The sequence below is a fragment of the Rhipicephalus microplus genome, chromosome 6, assembly GCF_043290135.1.
Source record: "Rhipicephalus microplus isolate Deutch F79 chromosome 6, USDA_Rmic, whole genome shotgun sequence".
NCBI lineage: Eukaryota > Metazoa > Arthropoda > Arachnida > Ixodida > Ixodidae > Rhipicephalus > Rhipicephalus microplus.
This window is the reverse complement of record NC_134705.1, coordinates 68,443,732-68,462,395: the sequence shown is the minus strand read 5'-3', so window position 1 is coordinate 68,462,395 and position 18,664 is coordinate 68,443,732. Positions and strand designations below refer to the sequence as shown.

General features: G+C 44.0%; 1 protein-coding gene across 1 annotated transcript; it reads right to left on the bottom strand.

Moving 5' to 3' along the window:
• Positions 1 to 6,721: 6,721 nt before the first annotated feature.
• On the bottom strand, positions 6,722 to 16,761 carry LOC119168104 (uncharacterized). Its single transcript, XM_037419519.2, has 2 exons — positions 16,573 to 16,761; positions 6,722 to 7,127 (listed from the first exon to the last, which is right to left on the bottom strand). Exons 1-2 carry the CDS (start codon positions 16,721 to 16,723, stop codon positions 6,811 to 6,813), a joined length of 468 nt encoding a protein of 155 aa, XP_037275416.2. The 5' UTR covers positions 16,724 to 16,761; the 3' UTR covers positions 6,722 to 6,810.
• Between the last annotated feature and the right edge of the window lie 1,903 nt (positions 16,762 to 18,664).

The following is an 18,664-nucleotide window of genomic DNA, read 5'->3' as shown; positions in this document are numbered from 1 at the left end:
ACTCTTCTTATGTAGCTCCTTTAGCTTTCCTGTAAATTTTATACATGTATTTTTTTTTTTTTTTTTTTTGCTATCAGAGCATGCTTTTTTCTTGCTGCCCACGTTATTCAACTTACACATGTTCTAGTATTAGGAGGTCCCCCCGTCAGTTCCTGAAACTATGGGACCTCCGAATGTATTACTTACTACTAAAGAAAGAAAGAAAGAAAAAAAAGATCAGCCATGTGAGTCTTATAGAATAATGCAAGATAACTGCAATAGAGCATATAAAATTTCAGAAACCCCCAAGCTGACTAAACATAAGACCCGCAAATTTCAATCATCGCATTGCCCCATTATTGTTTGTGGTATTCTGCTTGTTTTATGTTTATTCAATGCCGAATACGTATAGGTATTGATATTTATCAGCTATCTTTAAAACTGTAAATGGAGAAAATCACGCCGTCCGGTAGAACAGTTCCGTGCCTAGAAAACAGTCATCTTCAAAGGCATTCGTGGTTCAGAGAACTTCTGGTTAGTCGCTGGTGCTGTATAGTTTTTCGCTAAAACTTTGGAGCGCTTTATACTGCACACTTCGTAGCATTCATAGTCTCTGAACAGTCATTGAGACAAGCGTTGATCAACCGAATAGCCATTACGGCATTCATGGTTGATTTGTGTGCCGTTTGTGGTGAGCTCCAAGACATTCGTGCTGCTCAAGCTATCTCTCTGTATACTTAGCGCTGAACTTACGGAACCAAGGGATATTTAATGAATATGAAAAAATCTCGCAGATTGCACACATTCTAGGAATCACTCTTTCTTGAGGTAATCAAACTTTTTTTGGTTTAATACGTAGCTCTGTGCACATTGGAGGCGTTTGATCTGTACTGCCTAGCACCTGGCTGTTTGTAACTGTGCAAGATGTTTGTGAGCATGTGTCCATCTGAACAGCCAGCTTAAGAGTTTATGAGTCGGTCGCATTTATCCCAATCAATGTGGGTGATTTGGTCTGAATATAGGGTCACAGGCAAGCGCACAACAGAGGTTGGGGGCGTCCCCGTGTCACGTCAGAGCGGAATGCAAAGAACGTCCCACAAATTTATATTTAGGGAGAGGGGTCTGCGATCAATATTTGCCCCCTTCCCCCTGGAAGGGAGTCTTGAGCGAAAATGCGTGCAGGGTACTCTTCTAATGAGCTTTATGGAGGAGGTTTATTTCGCGGAGACTGCAGTTGCATTGCCATAGAAGTGAAATAAAACAAACTTTTTCGCCTAAGTTTACGTGGACATTGATAAAATGACGTGGTCTTTATACAGTATTGTGGCGGGCACCATTACCATAGCGTGTTTCAGGACATTACACCTCCACAGATATTGTTATCCTAAAACCGCTCAACATTTACGTTGGCTCTAACCGCTTATGACCTGCGGCGCATATCTTCATTTTATGCACAGTGATATGAAGGAATGTGACACACGTTCATTGTGGAGAGTGTTTCGTGATGTATGTAGAAGACCTCTCATGTTCTCATTGTTTTGACCGGTATGTTATGTTCCTCAAACCGTTGTCTTCACGATTGGCTCTAGCAGCTCACCAGTGCAATGACCGTATCATTAGGCGAGTTTAAAAGGAGATAATTGTAGTTGTTTTAACGTTTTAAAAACCAGAATGCGCGAATCAGAGGCCAAGCCTTAATTGTTGCGAATATGTTTATAAGCTATTTACAATCAAAGAATAGTCTAGCAGTGAAGACGGCTGCCGTTATCAACTGGAATGGCAATATGTCTACTTTCAATTCTTCACTCTGTTCACGATGGTGGTAGTAGCGACCCTGTAACATAACCCACCGGCCTGAAAAGCGCTGACCTGGCGCTTGTTGGGTGGTGCTGGCTTAAAGGTACGGCTTTAGGTGGATTACGTGGACCACATTTGAAGATGTGGAAGGTGCGGCAGAGTCTAGAGGAGCTATGTCATAGCTGACATCACTGAACTGACTTAGCGAGTGCTAGGGGTCAAAGTATTTAGGAAGGAGCTTTCTAGACAGGCTGACACGTCGAGACAGAGACCACACAAGGACAATGTTCGCCCAGAAAAACTAGACGTCCCGGTGATGAATGTCATATGTATGTATGTGATGCAGCTGCGAGTCGGAAAGGCATTCATGTGCAGTCTTATGGGCCTTTTAGACTGTTGTAATAGCGTGGAAAGCATAAGTCACTGTTAGCTTGGAATGATTGAGTAAGGGTATGTGAAAAGAAAAGGTTGGTTCTTTGCCCTACAAAAATTAGAAGCGGGAACATTCAGCAGTCTTGTCGCGCGGGATGTTGTACGCAGAAGTCAAAAATGGTACTGAGTAGCCCAGTCGCAATGGTCAGCCGAAACACGCATAGTGAGCATGTAGGTGGTCGTGCGAATCAAACGTGATGTGAGGCCGTTTGGGGATGGTAGGCCGTGGTGAGCTCATGCTTTATTGTACAAGAACGAAGTTGGTCATCAATTACTTTTGATCAGAAGTAGTGGCCTCGGGCCGTGTGATGTTGACAAGGATGGCCGTGTTTTAAAATGACGTCTTGCGTGAAGAAGTCGGCGGGTGACGCAGGTGGCACAGCGGCTTGGTAGAGGTCTCCTGATGTCAAAACTGGTCAAATAATTGTGACGAAGCAAGCCATATCTTAACGCTGTTCGAAAGCTGAAAGGTACCGAAAAAGTCTTGGCCTGTGTACTCGAGAAAAATGCTCCGGCAGGTACGTCAATAGGTTGCAGGAGTCTGGCGGGGTGTACAGCTCTATTTTGCGCTGTTGACACGACTCACAAGAAGCAACGTAGCGATGCGCGGAAGCAAAGGGTGGAACAGAAAAAGCGGTGGTGGACACGGTTGTAGACTCTGGTAACACCAAGGTGGCCGGTCGTTGTTATATCATGTAGTAGCTGGAGAATGGTCGACTGGAGATGAGTGGATACTACAAGAAGTAGTTACTGTCCTATGGAGTGCACGTTTCGGCGGTAGAAGATGCCGTATATGACGACGAACATGCGAAGCTAACTGTCGAACGAGTCAGTGTTCAGGCGGCTGATTAAGTATAGTAAGGACGTGTCATGCCTTTGTTCGTAACTTATGCCGCAAAAAGCGGAGAGTCAGGAAATACAGACGGACGCGTCGTCTGTTGTGAGTTCTGCAGCGTCGACGGGGTTCCAAGCGAGGCAGTCGGCGTCCTGGTAAAAACTGCTAGACTTGAAGACCACAATGTACGTGAACTCCTGCAGACACAGAGACCAACGAACCCGGCACCTTGTTGGATCCTTGAGCGTTGAAAATCACCATAGTGCGCTGTGGTGGAAATGAAAGGTCGGCCGTATAAAGAGGGGCGGAATTTACCAACAGCCTATACAAGCTCCAAGTGTTTCCACTCAGTAATGCAATGATTGCGTTTGGCTAAGAAAAGCAGCCGGCTGACATACGCAAGTACTCGATCATGACTGGACTGACGCTGAGCAAGCACACCGCCAATGTGTAGCCACTAGTGTCAATGCAGACTTTAGTTGGAGGAGACGCTTCAAAGTGGGTGAGAATCGGCGATGTGATGAGCAGTCTAATGAGGCGTGAAAAAGCACCAGCTTGACTTTAACCCCACAAGAAAGTCACATCTATTTTGAGATCAGTGAGAGGGTGGGCAATGTAGGACAAGTTTCTGACAAATCTTCAGATATATAAGCCTCGAACGTCTTTGGCACAAGATCGCACTGAAAAATCCAGGACAGCACGAATTTTGGCGGGATCAGTGTGGAAGCACGATGAGTCAACGAGATGGCCTAGAATGAAACCTTGGCTGGGCCCGAAGTAGTATTTTGAAGAATTAATTTGAACGAAAGTCAATTGAAAGAATGAACGGAAGTCAATCGAGGTGAGTCTGAAAGGTTAGGGGGAACACAATGACGTAGACTAAGTAACATACACCCGTGAACAATTAAAAGCTGCGTAAACGCTTGTAAATCATCCACCTGATGTCTCTGGCACATTGCACAAGCCGAATAACATGTCTCTGAATAGGTAGAGACCGTCAAGCATTACTAAGGTGGTCTTCACACGATCGAGGTCGTCTGCGGCGATTTGCCGGTAATCAGAGCATAGGTCTCATGGTCAAATTAGATAGGTTGCGAAAGTTGAAACGTAAAGTGCTGGAAACATATCGCACATCAACGCCCACCGGCGGTTGAAGTGCGATTACGTGAAGAAGGGACAAACAACCAAAGCTAAGAAGTCAATATATTTTTTTTTCTTCATATAGTAGTAATTTTAAAAAAAAAGCCCTCGTTAACTGTAAGCTTACTTTACGGTGTATCTCACACCTGGGTGAATGGTTGATTGCTTAAGTCTTTGCCGAATGCCATAAATGGGGAAGGAACGCGTTTACAGGCGATTTGCTCTCAGAGCTTGTGTTTAGTTTGGTGTGTTTTTTGGTTCGTCACATTACCACACGAACGAGGCATCGCTCACTTTTTCAAGATTTTGTGCATACCTTCCGTAGTTTATCTATTTTTTATGCGCTGCTTACTGGTGAGACGTTCCAGAGCTCAACTAACCCACAAAATGCGTAGACAGCTGCTCCTGTCACTGCCGACTGCATTCGCTGGTGCACGGCCAGCGCGCTCTCGCGTTTGGTGACGGTAAGCGCTACACGTTAAGCAACGAGACGCTGTTTACCACGGCTGTCAAAGCTATAGCCTCATAGCTTTTGTCTCGCTGCAGTAGATTTCAACGATTGGGCTACGTGGCTTTTCGAACTAACATGCTATTGTGCTCGTGAACAGTTGTCTAACAATTGCCTATGAGAAGTTTCTTCTGCATATTGTAAGTACGTCATATGGCTAATAAAACAACTTTCCTTCCTCAATCTTATGTTGTTTTGTTTCCTTTCTCTCCCGAATGCATTTATCCGGGCACCAGGAGGAATAAGATAGAGTAATAATACCGGCACGTAAACAGTAATTGATTAGAAAAAATGGCTGTAATCAGCTGCAATCAGCCAACTAGGGTCCATCTGGTGAGGGCAAAACCTAAGAAGTGCAGCATGCCAACATGAAAAAGCAATATCATTCTTGTTACCCTTGGAATAGAAATAAAATTCAGTAGCGGTTTTGTTAAAATTCAGGAGTCAGTTGGTGTAGATCGAGGAGTGCTGCTACTTTCCACAATATAGGAGTTTTACGCTCCACCCCCGATCCTGAGCTGAAAGCCCGAAGCGGTGGCACACGGACGCGACACCTTGGCGCGCGATGCTGCAGCCAAGCGCCTGAAGCGATTGCTACTCGAGATCAGTGTCACCGATTCGCACTTCAAGCGGGATTTCTTGATCGCAGTGTGGGCCAGAGCTGCAAGGTTGGCGACCTCTTGGGCTGTAGTTAACAGAATCCGCGTTTGACAACCGCAAAGTATTAATAAAATATTACGTTCTGTATATAGCGTGTTTCTCGCGTCTTCACAAGGTGATCGAGTAGACAAAATTACGGAGGATTTACGTTTTACCCATTTACCTCCAGAGCTTCCCTTCATCATTGTTAACCTCGTGGATATGCCGTGATTCTTGTAATTAGTCTTTGTTCTTCTTCTACTGTCTTTACCTCTCCGCTATCATTCACTCCCAACTCCCCATTCCAGTGCCGATGGTTCAAAAGTCCCCGTAAAGACAGACAGTTACGGTTAGGTACATTGCTGTTTTTCCGTTTCTAACCACTTAAATTAAGACAGCTGTGGGTTCACTTTTTTCACTTCCACTCTACGGAACTACTCCCCCGCCCCCTAGCTGTGTCTTTAAGGATAAGTGCGCAATTCTGAGCATTTGAATTTTTTCGATATTCTAGTAATGCGATAAATGTTTTGCATATAGCAAAATAGCGGGTGTGAACTCTGCATACGCGTGTACGAATAACGTGGCTACCACTACAAATATAGTTCCTGTCCACCTTGAGTATATCAGGCGGCCATTATTCGCTTTGCAGCGCGTTGATTGAGAGCTAACGCTATATATTGCTTCAGAAAAATTCCCTTAATCTCGGACAGCAAAACATTCGCATATATTTGGCACCATTTCTATGCACCATCTTGAAACAACTGATAATGGAGCTCCCACATTGTCGGTAGACTTAAACTACGCATTTGCTATTTACGCGAAATTTACGAACGAAGGTGGCTTGGGGGCTGAAGTCTTTTTCAAAACTGAAGCTTGTCTACTGGCGCTCTCCTACTGACCCGCAGCGGATAGCGGGATCGAATCCCGGTCGTGGCGGCCGCATAATTAATTGAGGTGAAAACGCTGGGAGTCCTCGTGCTTAGATTCAAGTGCACGTTAAAAAAACCGAGGTGGCCGAAACTTCTAGAGCTCTCCCCTACGACATCTCTCGTAAACCTATGGCTCTTTGGGATGCTAACCTCCCCCCATTTAACCCCCCGAAAAAGATGGGGGCCACTGAAACTTCAGGATTTTTATCTTCAAGAAGGCAAGTCTGCCTCTCGAATTGTCAGCTCCCGAATAAGCTCACTTTGAGAATTTTTCGCGACAAGCATTCATTTATGCAGACTATTGCTCTTATTGCGTTTGTTCTTTTTTCCTCCATACCTGGCGCCACTTGATGAGGCAGGAGCTGAGGCTCACTCCAGCCGTTTGTACGCTTCATCTTTGCGATAGCGCAATAATGAACAGAGAGAAAAAAAAACGTGAAGCAGCTTCGCCGTGCAACTATCTTAATGCAGTGAGCTGGTCATAGATCTTTAATCCATTATGCACCAGTACAATATTTGAGCCACATAACACTGATGGTGTTACGTTCTTCTCACAGCCATGGTGAACCTCCGAAGCCATACACTTCTGGGCCATAGATTCCAGGGTATGTGGTGGGGCGTGTTGTAAAACCTGGATAATATGGGTTCCAGGGTGTCCACGGATTCCAGGGATTCCATGGGTAATAAGCCTTGCACTGCCATGCCGTCACGCACTGGCCCCATCGATTCCTGTAGTACCCATCCCTGCAGAAGCAGCCACTTTGGCAATCAGCGGTGCATATAAACGGGGCATTCCTCATTCCGCACTTCATCTCGGCACAACTGCTGCTGACACACTTCTTGAACACTTCGTTTGGTCTCAAGCATCCTGCATTTCAAATCACATGAAAAGTAAAGTGAATACCCGAGGAAGAGCAAGAAAACAAAGAAAAAGAGCCGTGGATTTCCTTTATTAGCTTATGTCACAGAAAACAGTTGAAGCTATTGAAAGGGCCCTGCAACACTTTTTGAACCCAGCCACAAAATGCTCCTCGTAGGTTGTCCAGTCTCTGAAGCATGAATGAGCCCTCCCTACAGTTATTTGCAGTAAAGTCATTTGCCAGTTTTATTTTTTGTTACACTACTGCTGCTTTCAAATTGCTCTGAAATTATCTTTTGTGATCCCCCTTCCCATATTTTACTTTCATTATTTAGTCTGTGTCTTGCTTATTGCTCGTGAGTTGAATTATATTTTCTCTACTATTCAATATTTACCTCTATATACACACGTTTTTATATCTCACAAATAATCTGTACCACCCCCCTCGAGGGCTCTGTAAGGTACACTGAAAAATATTGATGTACAGAACACGGCCTATTGTTCAGGATTCTTTTAAAGTCACAAAGTTGTCGTCCCTATTACTATGATGTCATATAACCAAATTACAGCCCCATATTCCAAACTTTATGGCAACTGACTGATTTGAGCATCGTTGCTTGAATAGTTAGTGCGGCCATCACTGGAGGCCACCACATGCCATCTCACACGCTCGTGAGAGCACTGAAACTAATCGGCGCGTTCCCTCAAAAAGGGGGAAAAGTGCTGCATGTCATGACGCGCACGTCACTTTTTTCTCTATCTACACCCCTATCCATTCAGCTTTCAGCACGTTCTTCAGGTCGATAGAAGAGAGAAAACAAATACACCGAGTGACAGGTTTTTGTTAATCCGCTTCATTGATATAAATTAAAAAGAAATGCTGTTGTCGATTCGGGGGCCAATAAACAATTCTAGTGAAACCATTTCATAATTTCTTGGAAAAGTTCTGCATGAAGAGTTGTTCTGCATCACAGCTTTTAAAATCAAGAAAAAGCATGTTTCTAAAAGAAAGAAAGAAGATACCAGAAACTACTCCATACATGAGCGCTTGTTGTCACGCGTGCTCAGCTAATGCCTGACCTGGGCTATTTTAGAAACATTATTATTTACGCGTTGTTTTGCTGGCCAGTGACGCATTGTTCCGCGAATCAAAATTTTCCCCCTCTTGAAACAGTGTGTCAGCTAGTCCATCAAGTGAGGTGCGTAGACCGGTGCATGCGCTAGAATTAAAGCACTCGCAAAAACACAATAACTGTTACGTAGTATTCTCACAGTTTTTCGAGGAATCTCCAAAGCAAAAAAGTGGGCTATTGACAAAAGTGACTCCTATCCACAGCCGGCAGAGTAAATTTTCGGTGGCAGCCAACGTATCATGAATTTTTCAGCTTCATCGGCGGGTATAGTTTATGTAGCCCACCATTCCAGACACTGGTGTCACCCAACCAAGATCGCGACAATGTTGCTGTGAGTTTTATCACAAACGCGAAGGTGGCGAACACATTTATAAAAACATTGTCGTAGCAGACAGCCCCCGAGTGCCGTAGTTTGACTGCACTGGTGACATATACAAATAACCCGCTGTTTAAGCAGGGTTACATCCAAGTATGTAGATGCGCAAGAAACGCGCCAGCTAGAATTGTTTTCTTATACATCGCCGCGACAGCAACGACTGCTTTCGCGAAAACTCCCGGTGGTGCAGTGCAGAAGAAATACACATAGGGAGTCACCTGGCTCGGCTTACAGCGCAAGCTATGATTCAAGATTATCCCTGATTTGCGATGTTAGCGGCGTGAAAGGGGAAGGCCAGCACATACAGAGGCGTGTAACATCACAAATCACACGTGGCCTGTGGAGGTGGCTGGTTAAGTTAAAAGATCACTGTACCCAACGCTCCGTTCTTCCTTTAGTTACAAGTATAGCCATTCGTGTGGTTGACTTTCTGTTCCGTCTTATTGGGCTTTTCGCAGGCCATTTTGTATCCTTAACAAATAAAGTGACAATGCTGACACTTATATATGAGTGGGTGTATTCGACTCAACGTTCCATATCCTTGGTAATTGAGGTGGCGATGTACGAGAATAATACTCATTGGACAGTCTAAGGTAGCCGCGCCGAAGTTGCTTAGTAAAATCACATACAGCGCACATCACATCATTACTTGACTTATGCAGTGCCGTCATAGGTAACATTCATTTTGTTTTTGACGGTGTACAGTTGTGAGTCGCAGATGTTGCTATCGAGGCAGCGTCTACTCGTACTGATCGAAGCAAAAACAACGATGAACCCAAGACATAGTCTTATTGTGGATAACAGAGAGAGAGACACACTTGAAATGAATGGCGGTTAACCAGGTTGCTCCTTGTTCGCTACTCTACGCTGGAAAAGAGGAAAGTTGAGAAGAAAGGAAAACAGAGAAGGACAAGTGTAAGGCGCATACACATATTGTCGCTCACCGCGCGGAACCTGGCAGTCACATCCAAAAAAATGTATAACTTAGACTGAATCCGAGATATGAAATAAAAGGGCTTGCGAGGTCTGGCTTCAAGCAATTCATGATTTCAGTAAATAGTGGGAGGGGGGCCTTACGTTTTTAATGTTATAACAATGCAGGAGGAACGTTTTTCGTCTCAATGCATGAATAACGAAAGAACCTACATGTGGCGTATTAAGAACTCTTACGTCACATTACAAAACTTCGTGTGTCATTGAAGCTTTTTGAGCTATGTGGTAATTCGTCATATTGTTAGTAATATTCGTGCAATTTTTAAATCACTTGAAACCCTCCCACATTCACACACTCTTCCGCACAAGAAATGGGCTATGTGTGGTCTGTGTTCCACTATGTTGAAACTTTGATATGGAGCCAGAAACATATTAACAAAAAATAGCAAAGACCTTGCCTCAAACAATGGTAATAGTATGATTTCATTTCCCTTCAAACAAGAAATAGATTAAGTCAAAGTCCTCGTTTTGATATTCTACAAATAAAAGAATACAGAAATTTCCTTACGCATCAACTTGCTTCATTTTATTCTCCAATATCCAACAGCTTGAACAAGCGATTGAACCGGACGCAAAGATGCATGCTTTCACAATACGTATCAGTTGCCCCTCACCATAGGGGCTTTGTTGGACTTCATTTTAACCACACGTGCAGTTCTTCCACATTGGCAATGCAACTTTCCACTGGTCTACCTATTGTAGTACTGAAGAACTTTACCTGCGCTGTAGAACACCAGTTTCTATGGGTCACGATTGCCCAAGTTATCACGTCACATTTCCAGATGTTCTTGTCGTTACGGCGTTCGTTGCTTTTGTCAAGGAAGTGTGTGAGAACTCTGGCCGTGGCAGCTGCATCAGCCTGACGACGCCCACTGCAGGGCAAAGGCCTCTCCCAATATTCGCCAATGAACCCAGTCTTGTGAGTTCTGCTGCCACGTATACGTTATACCTGAGAACTTTTTAAGCTCATCGGCCACCTCTTTCTGTCTCCCTTTCGGGCGTTGGCCTTCTCTGAGAATCAAGTCAATTGCCCTTGATCACCAATGAGCATCCTACCTACGTGCAACGTTCCCGGCTCATGCCTATTTATTTTTCTTGATTTCAAGTATTATATCCTTAACTTCGGTTTGTTGCCTGACCCACTCTACTCTCTTCTTGTATCTGAAAGTTACACCTATTAGTTTCCTTTGCGCAATTTACTACGGCGTCCTCAACGTAAGTCTTGGAAGGCCTCCGTGTTTCCGCTCCGTAGTGTTAGTACCGGAAAGATGCAGCTGCTTCATACCTTCTTTTTGAGGGTTAGTGATAAAATACCATTCATGATTTTGAAATGCTAGCGAAGTGTGATCTACCCCATTCTAGTCTAGTTATTTTACTCTCTTGATGCGGCTCCACTGTTACTGCCCGTAATAAGTAGACATTTCTTAACAACTTCCAGCGTCTCTCCACCTATGCGAAAGTGCTGTTTTTTGCTGAGACTGTTGCACGTTACTTTAGTTTTGAGCACAATATTTGGCAGACCCATTCTACAGCTTTCCGTGTCCAATCGAGTAATCATAGGCTGTAAGTTGTCCTCTGAGTTACTTCTAAAGCAATGTCATCAGCCAATCGTAGGTTACCTAAATACTTTGCATTAACTCTTATCTATAACTCTTTCCAATCTGAGGTCGTGATAACCTCCTCTAAACACGCAGTTCAATGCATTGGAGAGATCGTGTCTCCCTGCCTTACACCCTTCTTTATTGGGATTCTGTCGCTTTCTCTATTGAGAACTATGGCCTGCTTTGGGTCCACTCTAGATTTATTTATGTATGTTTATGGACGGTATCTTAATGTCGTGATACCATAGTGCCTGCATTACTGCTGATGTCAGAACTAACTCAAACGCCTTTTCGTAATCTTTGAAAGCAATGTATGGGATTTGATTGTATTGTGCGCATTTCTCTATTACCTGATTGTTAGTATAAGTACGGTCAATTGTGGAGTAGCCTGTACGAAATCCTGCTTGGTCCATTGGTTGATTGAACTCTAATGCTGCCCTAATTCTATTAGCTAATGATATGGTAAATATTTTAGAGAATGGACAGTAAGTTTACCGGCCTGTAATTTTTTAAGTCTTTGACGTGTTCTTTCTTATGAATTGTAATTAGGTTGGCGTACTTTCTGCATTCTGGCCCCTTGCTATCAACTATCAACAGACACTTTGTCTTTAGAGTGAGCAGCTTCTTTTACACAATTTTTCTACCATCTTTTATCATGTATGTTGTTCCTTGTAGGGCTTTTCTTACTTTCCCTGTCGTTACTGGTAGGACGTCGAATGCTTGTGGGCCATTATTTCTTCTTATGATATCATGCTGGTTGTTTCAGCTTCTGTACAGCTCCCTGTAGAATTTCTCCGCCACCTCAACTATTCAATTGATATTGGTTATGACATTGCCTTCCTCGTTCATATTCAATAAATACGATTTTGCCTATGCACAAGCTTACTTTTGGAGCTTTTAGGCTTCGATCGCTTTTTACAGCCTGCTGAAATCTCTCAATGATACACCTTCTGATAGCGGGTATTTTACGCCTGTTGATTAAATTTGAAAGGTCCGCTAACTCTGTATTGTCGGTTGCTTTTAGGTGTTTCATGGTTTTCCTATCATAAAAACAGTGTCCCCAGCGTAATTATAGTACTTTTTCGGCACTGGTACACGCTGGGATTTACTGGCACTTCAGTGAGCTCTCTGCGGAGTAGCTGGGTCACACTGGTAGGATTGCTAGCTTGACTGCTGTGATGCTGGCGCCTGCTGGAAAGCGCTGTAAACGCTGAAATTTTCACTGAAGCGCGCTGGTGCATACTGAAGCACGCACTGTTTCGTTTCTGCATGTGCTGCGCGCACGCTTTTATAGCGTGTTTGAATGTACTTTCGGAAATCGCTATAATTATAAAACGCTTGATTCGATGGTACAGATAGATGCCACCTTCACAGGTCCCAAGCATGCCTCACGATATGTTGCCTGGCAGAGACAGAAATTAAGCTTAAGGTATTCGTGGTGTGCGATTTGAGAAAACAGTGTCTTTTTAAAGTTTTCTGTTGGAATGAGGAGAAAAATTCTTTAGTTACACAAAGCAGCGGGCGCTGAATACTTTGTTTTCTAGAACGCTTCATTTTTATTATGTACGCAGTGTCAATAGCAACGTTAAAATTTGCGGTGCACGAGCATGTTGCACAGCAACTAATGCACGTTTTTTTGCATGTCATCACTTATACTAATTTGGAATGAGTGACACGTTGTGGTAACGATTATATATATAGTGCACGTTAAGGAACATCACGTGATCGAAATTTCTGGAGCCCTTCACTACGGCGTCTCTCATATACATATGGTGGTTTTGCGACGTTAAACCTCACATATCAATCAGTTTACGCCACAATGTTGACGAGACGTAAATGAGCCTTCTCGATCGCTTCACAAACTTATCAGTGGAGGCGAGAAAAACAGGTGTCAGTCAATACCGCCACGCCGGAAATGCATGTCTGGCAATACTTGTCCTTCTACTTACTTCACGTACAGTTTATGTCACGGTTAAAAATGCTTCAAAGCTCAAGTGCAGGAATTTCAAGCATTGCAATACAGCTACACCGAGAGAATTCTTGCCCAATGTTCCGCCCCAGTGAGAATTTGACCTATCATTCCGGACACGTTGGTGTGTATGTTATCAGTTCTTCTTTCTTTCAGTCCACACAATTTTAAAGTTTGAAAATGACAGTAAAGTACAGTTTAGACATTATTCTACCCAAATCAACCGCTTTTCATTGTGTTCATTGCCCGCATCAGCAGCGCTTTCAGCAAAGCAGGCTGCCACGCGAAGCGGTCAGCAGTACTAACCGGCACTTCTGTGCATCGTATGTAAGAACACGCAATTTCCAGTTGGTAATTTGTTGCGCGTTAGTGAACTAACACACTGGCATAATTTTCAGCAGAGTGTATTACTATTTTAATGGGTGGGTTTTTAGTTGTAGGTCTTGATTTAGCTTTTAATCTGTACCTTGCACACCCACGGCATCCTGCCATGTCGTCGCTTGCGGGAGAACACCACTCATTATTGAATCGTGTACGTACATATCTATCAAACTGGTCAGCGTAAAACCTCTGTACTTGTTGACCAGTAGCAAGGGCGAGAAACTGCGACCAGAGGAAAAAAAATCGGCAGTAACACCGAGCAATCTGTGGCTGCTCCCACAGGCCATTTGATACTTTTTGGATTTGATATGCGAATTCTTCAAAAAACATTGTGCTCTTGCATATATATGCATGTCATTCGGTGACCGACAGCCCTTCGTAAGGGTTGAATATAGACGCCGTTGTTATTTGGAAAGGAATGATTTGATTGATTTGATTGGTTGGGTTCAACGTCCCAAAACCACCATATGATTGTGAGAGATGCCGTAGTGGAGGGCTCCGAAAATTTCGACCACCTTGGCTTCTTTAACGTGCGCCCAAATCTGAGCACCCGGGTCTACAACGTTTCCGCCGCGGTCAGAAATGCAGCCGCCGTAGCAGGATTCAATCCCACGACCTGCGGGTCAGCAGCCGAGTACCTTAGCTACTAGACCATCCTGGCGGGGCATAGTGCCGTGTACGATATCGCTCATTTCAAAATTTACACAACAAGTTAAAAAATTTGATTTAAAAATACATAAAGCATTAGACTAGATGGATGCACGGATGGACGCATGGACGTAATGGCAGACGGATGGATAGACGCGCGAAGAGGGTATATGTCACAGGGGATGCGAGATGGCTGTAATTGGAGTGCTCACTAGATGGACGCACAAACGGGCGGACAGGCAGACTATAAGACACGCGGACAGATGGACGGATGCGCGAACGTACGGACAGATGCACGCACGGACAGATGGATGGATGCAAGGATGGACGCACGGATGGTTGCACGGATGGACGGAGGCAAGATCGAATGGACGGGCGAAAGCACGGAAGGACTGACGAACGCTTCGCTCCACTCATCATTAACTCCATGGACATGCTAATTGTTTTACTTTTCATGAGGACCTTTTCTTTGTTTTACGTCAGTGCACTCGCTATCACTTCCCTTACTAATATATTTATTTATAAATAAACCCGCGTTTTGACGCTGCAAAGCCGCTTTCCGCTGTGTACCTAGCGCCTCACAGTTACACGCTGCTCCTGTGTCCCAGAATCCAACGCGAAACTGGGCCCATATCGGTTGGCATGGCATTGAACACTAATTCAAAGTGGCACCGGGTTTCGCAACAGCGTTGTTGTTTCTTATTTAGACAGTTTGTCTCTTGAGATATTTTGCCATTGTCGTTTCCAGTGACTATACGCAGCTGCATTTCGATAAAGCCTATGATCGACATCCATATGCACAGATTCACGTTAATAAACTCCGACTGGTAGAAAGTTTCGTTTCCCTGTCCTACGATGCCCCTGTGATCGTATAGACGCTTGCAGAACTTAAAGCCCGGGTGGTACCAATGTTTTTAAAGACGATAGTCTTTCTTGGAGACCTTCCACGCAAAAATTTTTGTCTGTCTGTCTGTACATTTTTCTGTTTGTCCACCCTTAAGGATACCCATAGAGTCCTAAACGGCACCATACGATACTCCAAACGGTCAACCCCATTCGCAGCGTCTACCAATATTGCTCAAGGTTTAGCGTTAATACTTGTGCAATATTTAATTAAGCAATTATTGTGCATATATGAGGCACCATAACAACACATCAATATTCTGTGTGTGTTTTTACTAGAAAAGACATGAGTAATTTGAAGGACCGTAGCACTTATCACGTTGCACTGACAATGCAGCGCTAGCATTAAAAGGCAAGTGTTTCCAACGCTTCGCTAAGACAACATGGTGGTGGCACTTATCCGTCGCCTAGCGTTCTACACCTTATCGCCTCCGAGATAGGCGCGCACGACGCGCGCTTCGTTTTCTCAGATAACTGCCAGATAGCGCTCATGTCTCACGTGTGACGTAACTTGACGCGCTCATTCGCCTCCACTGCACGCTCAAGGCACTTTAACGCAATGCCTCCATGCCCCGCCACGGTGGTCTTGTGGCAAAGGTACTCGGCTGCTGACCCGCAGGTCGCGGGTTTGAATTGCGGCTGCGGCGGCCGTATTTTCGACGGAGGCGGAAATGTTGCAGGCCCGTGTGCTCAGATTTGGGGGCACGTTAAAAAACCCCAGGTGGTCGAAATTTTCGGAGCCCTCCACAACGGCGTCTCTCATAATCATATGGTGGTTTTGGGACGTTAAATCCTACAAATCATTCAATCAAGCAGCGCCTCCACAATACTATTCACCGAATTTCTTGCACAGAGCATCAAATAAACGTTTGGTTCACTCTATTCAGACTCAAAACTATCATCTTTCGACGATATTTGCAGTGTAATATAGAGATACGGGGCCTTTTTTTTACAATAAATGGAAGACGGTAGCCGAACGATGAAAAAACGTGGTGCCTCAGACAGGCAGAATAACGTGTGAATAAAAGTGCCTATTTTTGTTGAGAAATATTGATCCTATTATCTAAGCGTTGGCAGTCTTTTCAGAGACCCGTCCTCTTGATCAATTTTCTTATCCTTTAAATACTGGAGTGTATTCATTGATTGAGATGTGAGGGTTAACATTCCAAAACCACCACATAAATATGAGAGACGCCGTAGTGGAGGGCTCCGGAAATTCTGACTATCTTGGGTTCTTCAGCGTGCATCCAAATCTGAGCACACGGTATACTGGAGTGTTGAAGTAAGGTCCCTTTGGACCACAGTGAATGTGTATATTCGGTTTGAATAACCTTGAGCACGCAATATTTTAACGGTAGATTATCAAAAATCTGATTGCCCGCTTACTTCCCTAGATGAGTGTTAAAGTACAACAATAAAGAACATTGTTGGGAAGAAAAATCAGACATACGTTTGTTAGGCGACCAGGGACCTCGCCAGGCAGAATCTGACCCCCTGAGTCCTGAATCGGGTCCATCGGCTCGCAATGTCGCAGGTTCTGCATGGCTCACTTCAAGAAATGCGAACACCGAGAGGACCACAGCAAGAGCCAGAGCGGCCATGTCTATCGTGTATAGACACTTCTGTGGATAAATGATATGTTCTTATATACGAATATCCAAGTAATCGAGCACGTGTAATGCCTATTGTTCAAACTATGTGTATCCTTCATTTTTACTGAGCCCCAGCTGTTGCGGTCTGATTACACTGGCAGACAATATTCGTAAGTTAAAGAGACATTCGAAGAAAGTAAATACAGCATACGTGAAACAGTAACAAACAACCTAAGTTGCCCAGGGACAGTCTTCTACTCTGATTGCTACACGATCAAGTTCCTAAGATTGAGGATTCGGAGTGTCTAATTGTTCTGGGTTTACAAAGTGAAGAAAATTGCAATAGCATTATGTTCATAGAAAGAGCTTTCTTAAAACAGGCTACTGAGCGGTGACATTTCCAACAATTTTCACCGCTACATCTCGCATTCAAGTAGAGAACGGAAAACGTGACCTGCTGTGGAGAACGCTTTCTATGACGTCAGAGTTCGGTATTCTATGCTAATAAACAATAGTTGCGTGTTTCGAACACGCAGGTTGCCTCATCATTCATCTGAGATCTCGGTCCCTGACTCCCGTGATGTGCAAACGACTGCATTCTGCTGTTCACGTAGATCCTACAACAGTTCTTGGTAATACAATCTGTTCCTTGCTTACACCTAAGGAAGGTTAGACAGATAATATTAATCGTTCCCCAGGCGCATCAGCATTTTCTAGGTCATCTCACTAAGCACTGTTTATCATTTGTCCTGGCAACTTATTGCTCTTTTGTTATGGGTTAGCCCAGCGGTATTCAGTCATACGAGTCGCGAAACTCCCCATAAACTGTATGCAGTAAAATTTGTACACGCTATTGGCCGAGATGATGGGAGTGTGCAGATTGTGGTGTCCCCTGTTAATAATCAAAACCAACTATTAACGTAATTTTTTGTTTCACGTTGCCGCTGCCGAATAGTGCGACACTCTGATGATTCCCGCTGAATCGACCAATTTATTGTTCGGATTTTTGGCACACAGTTTCGCAAGTTGCATGATTGAATAACTTTGGGGTTCGTCTTGTACGATTTGTAGAGTTTATATAACAGTACAAATGGTCACGACATCTCTTATGCGTTTCCCTGTGAGAAATGCAAGTCAAAAGCCGTCTTCTTTTAGACCTTTCTCTCTCCTTTTTTTGTGACAGATCTTTGCAGCCGGAGGGATATTGCACTGCTTCTGAGATATAAGTGACTGGAAGCATTCTGCACCTTATATAGCTTACAGCGCCTCCAATATCGACTCACCGTTGTCCAAGCGACGATGTGAAATGATGAAATCTAAAATTTCGTGTCGCGTAAAAAAACGTAGTGCCTTACGATGCAAAGTTAGGCATCCCATGACCTCACTAGGACGTGATACGGTGATGTTACCGCATATTTTTGCATCACCAGTGTTGACGCTGGCGCTAATTTTAAACATCCTGGTCAACGAGCTTTATGGGACATCGAAGGCTTTCGCCACAGTAATTGCCTATCAATTAGAAGGTAAAGAAAGTGATAATGAATGTTATTGTGTTTTAGATTTCAATATTATCGTGCCTAGCAAGTAAAACAAGCCCATGACTGTAAACTGAATTCCTTCATTCACAGTGGGCGTCTCGTTCTGGCAGATTTGGTGCCTTTAGGTAGCATACGAGTGAATATTGGTCAGTCAGCTGCCACCTTGCAATTAGAACATGAGTGACGTGACGCCAAGAGGAGAAAAAAGTCATAGCTTTGCCGCAAAGGCGAAGCAACGAACGTGATAGCAACAAGTTTAAAGGTCACACGAAGATTGAAAATCAGATAGAAACGTGCCCCGCGTTTGTCACGCACAAATGACTCACGAAACGTATTCACAGGTACAGATTCATGCTAGAAAGCGTCTCAGTTGTTACATTGCTGTGTCTGAAAAGCGCGCGTTTTTGGCAAA

What these genes read in the sequence shown, in the direction of transcription:
- LOC119168104 (XM_037419519.2), bottom strand. Translation starts at nt 16,723, where the DNA reads ATGGCCGCTCTGGCTCTTGCTGTGGTCCTCTCGGTGTTCGCATTTCTT. An exon ending in TCCCTGGTCGCCTAACAAAC is followed by an intron (nt 7,128 to 16,572) that starts GTATGTCTGATT and finishes TTTGAAATGCAG; the next exon opens with GATGCTTGAGACCAAACGAA.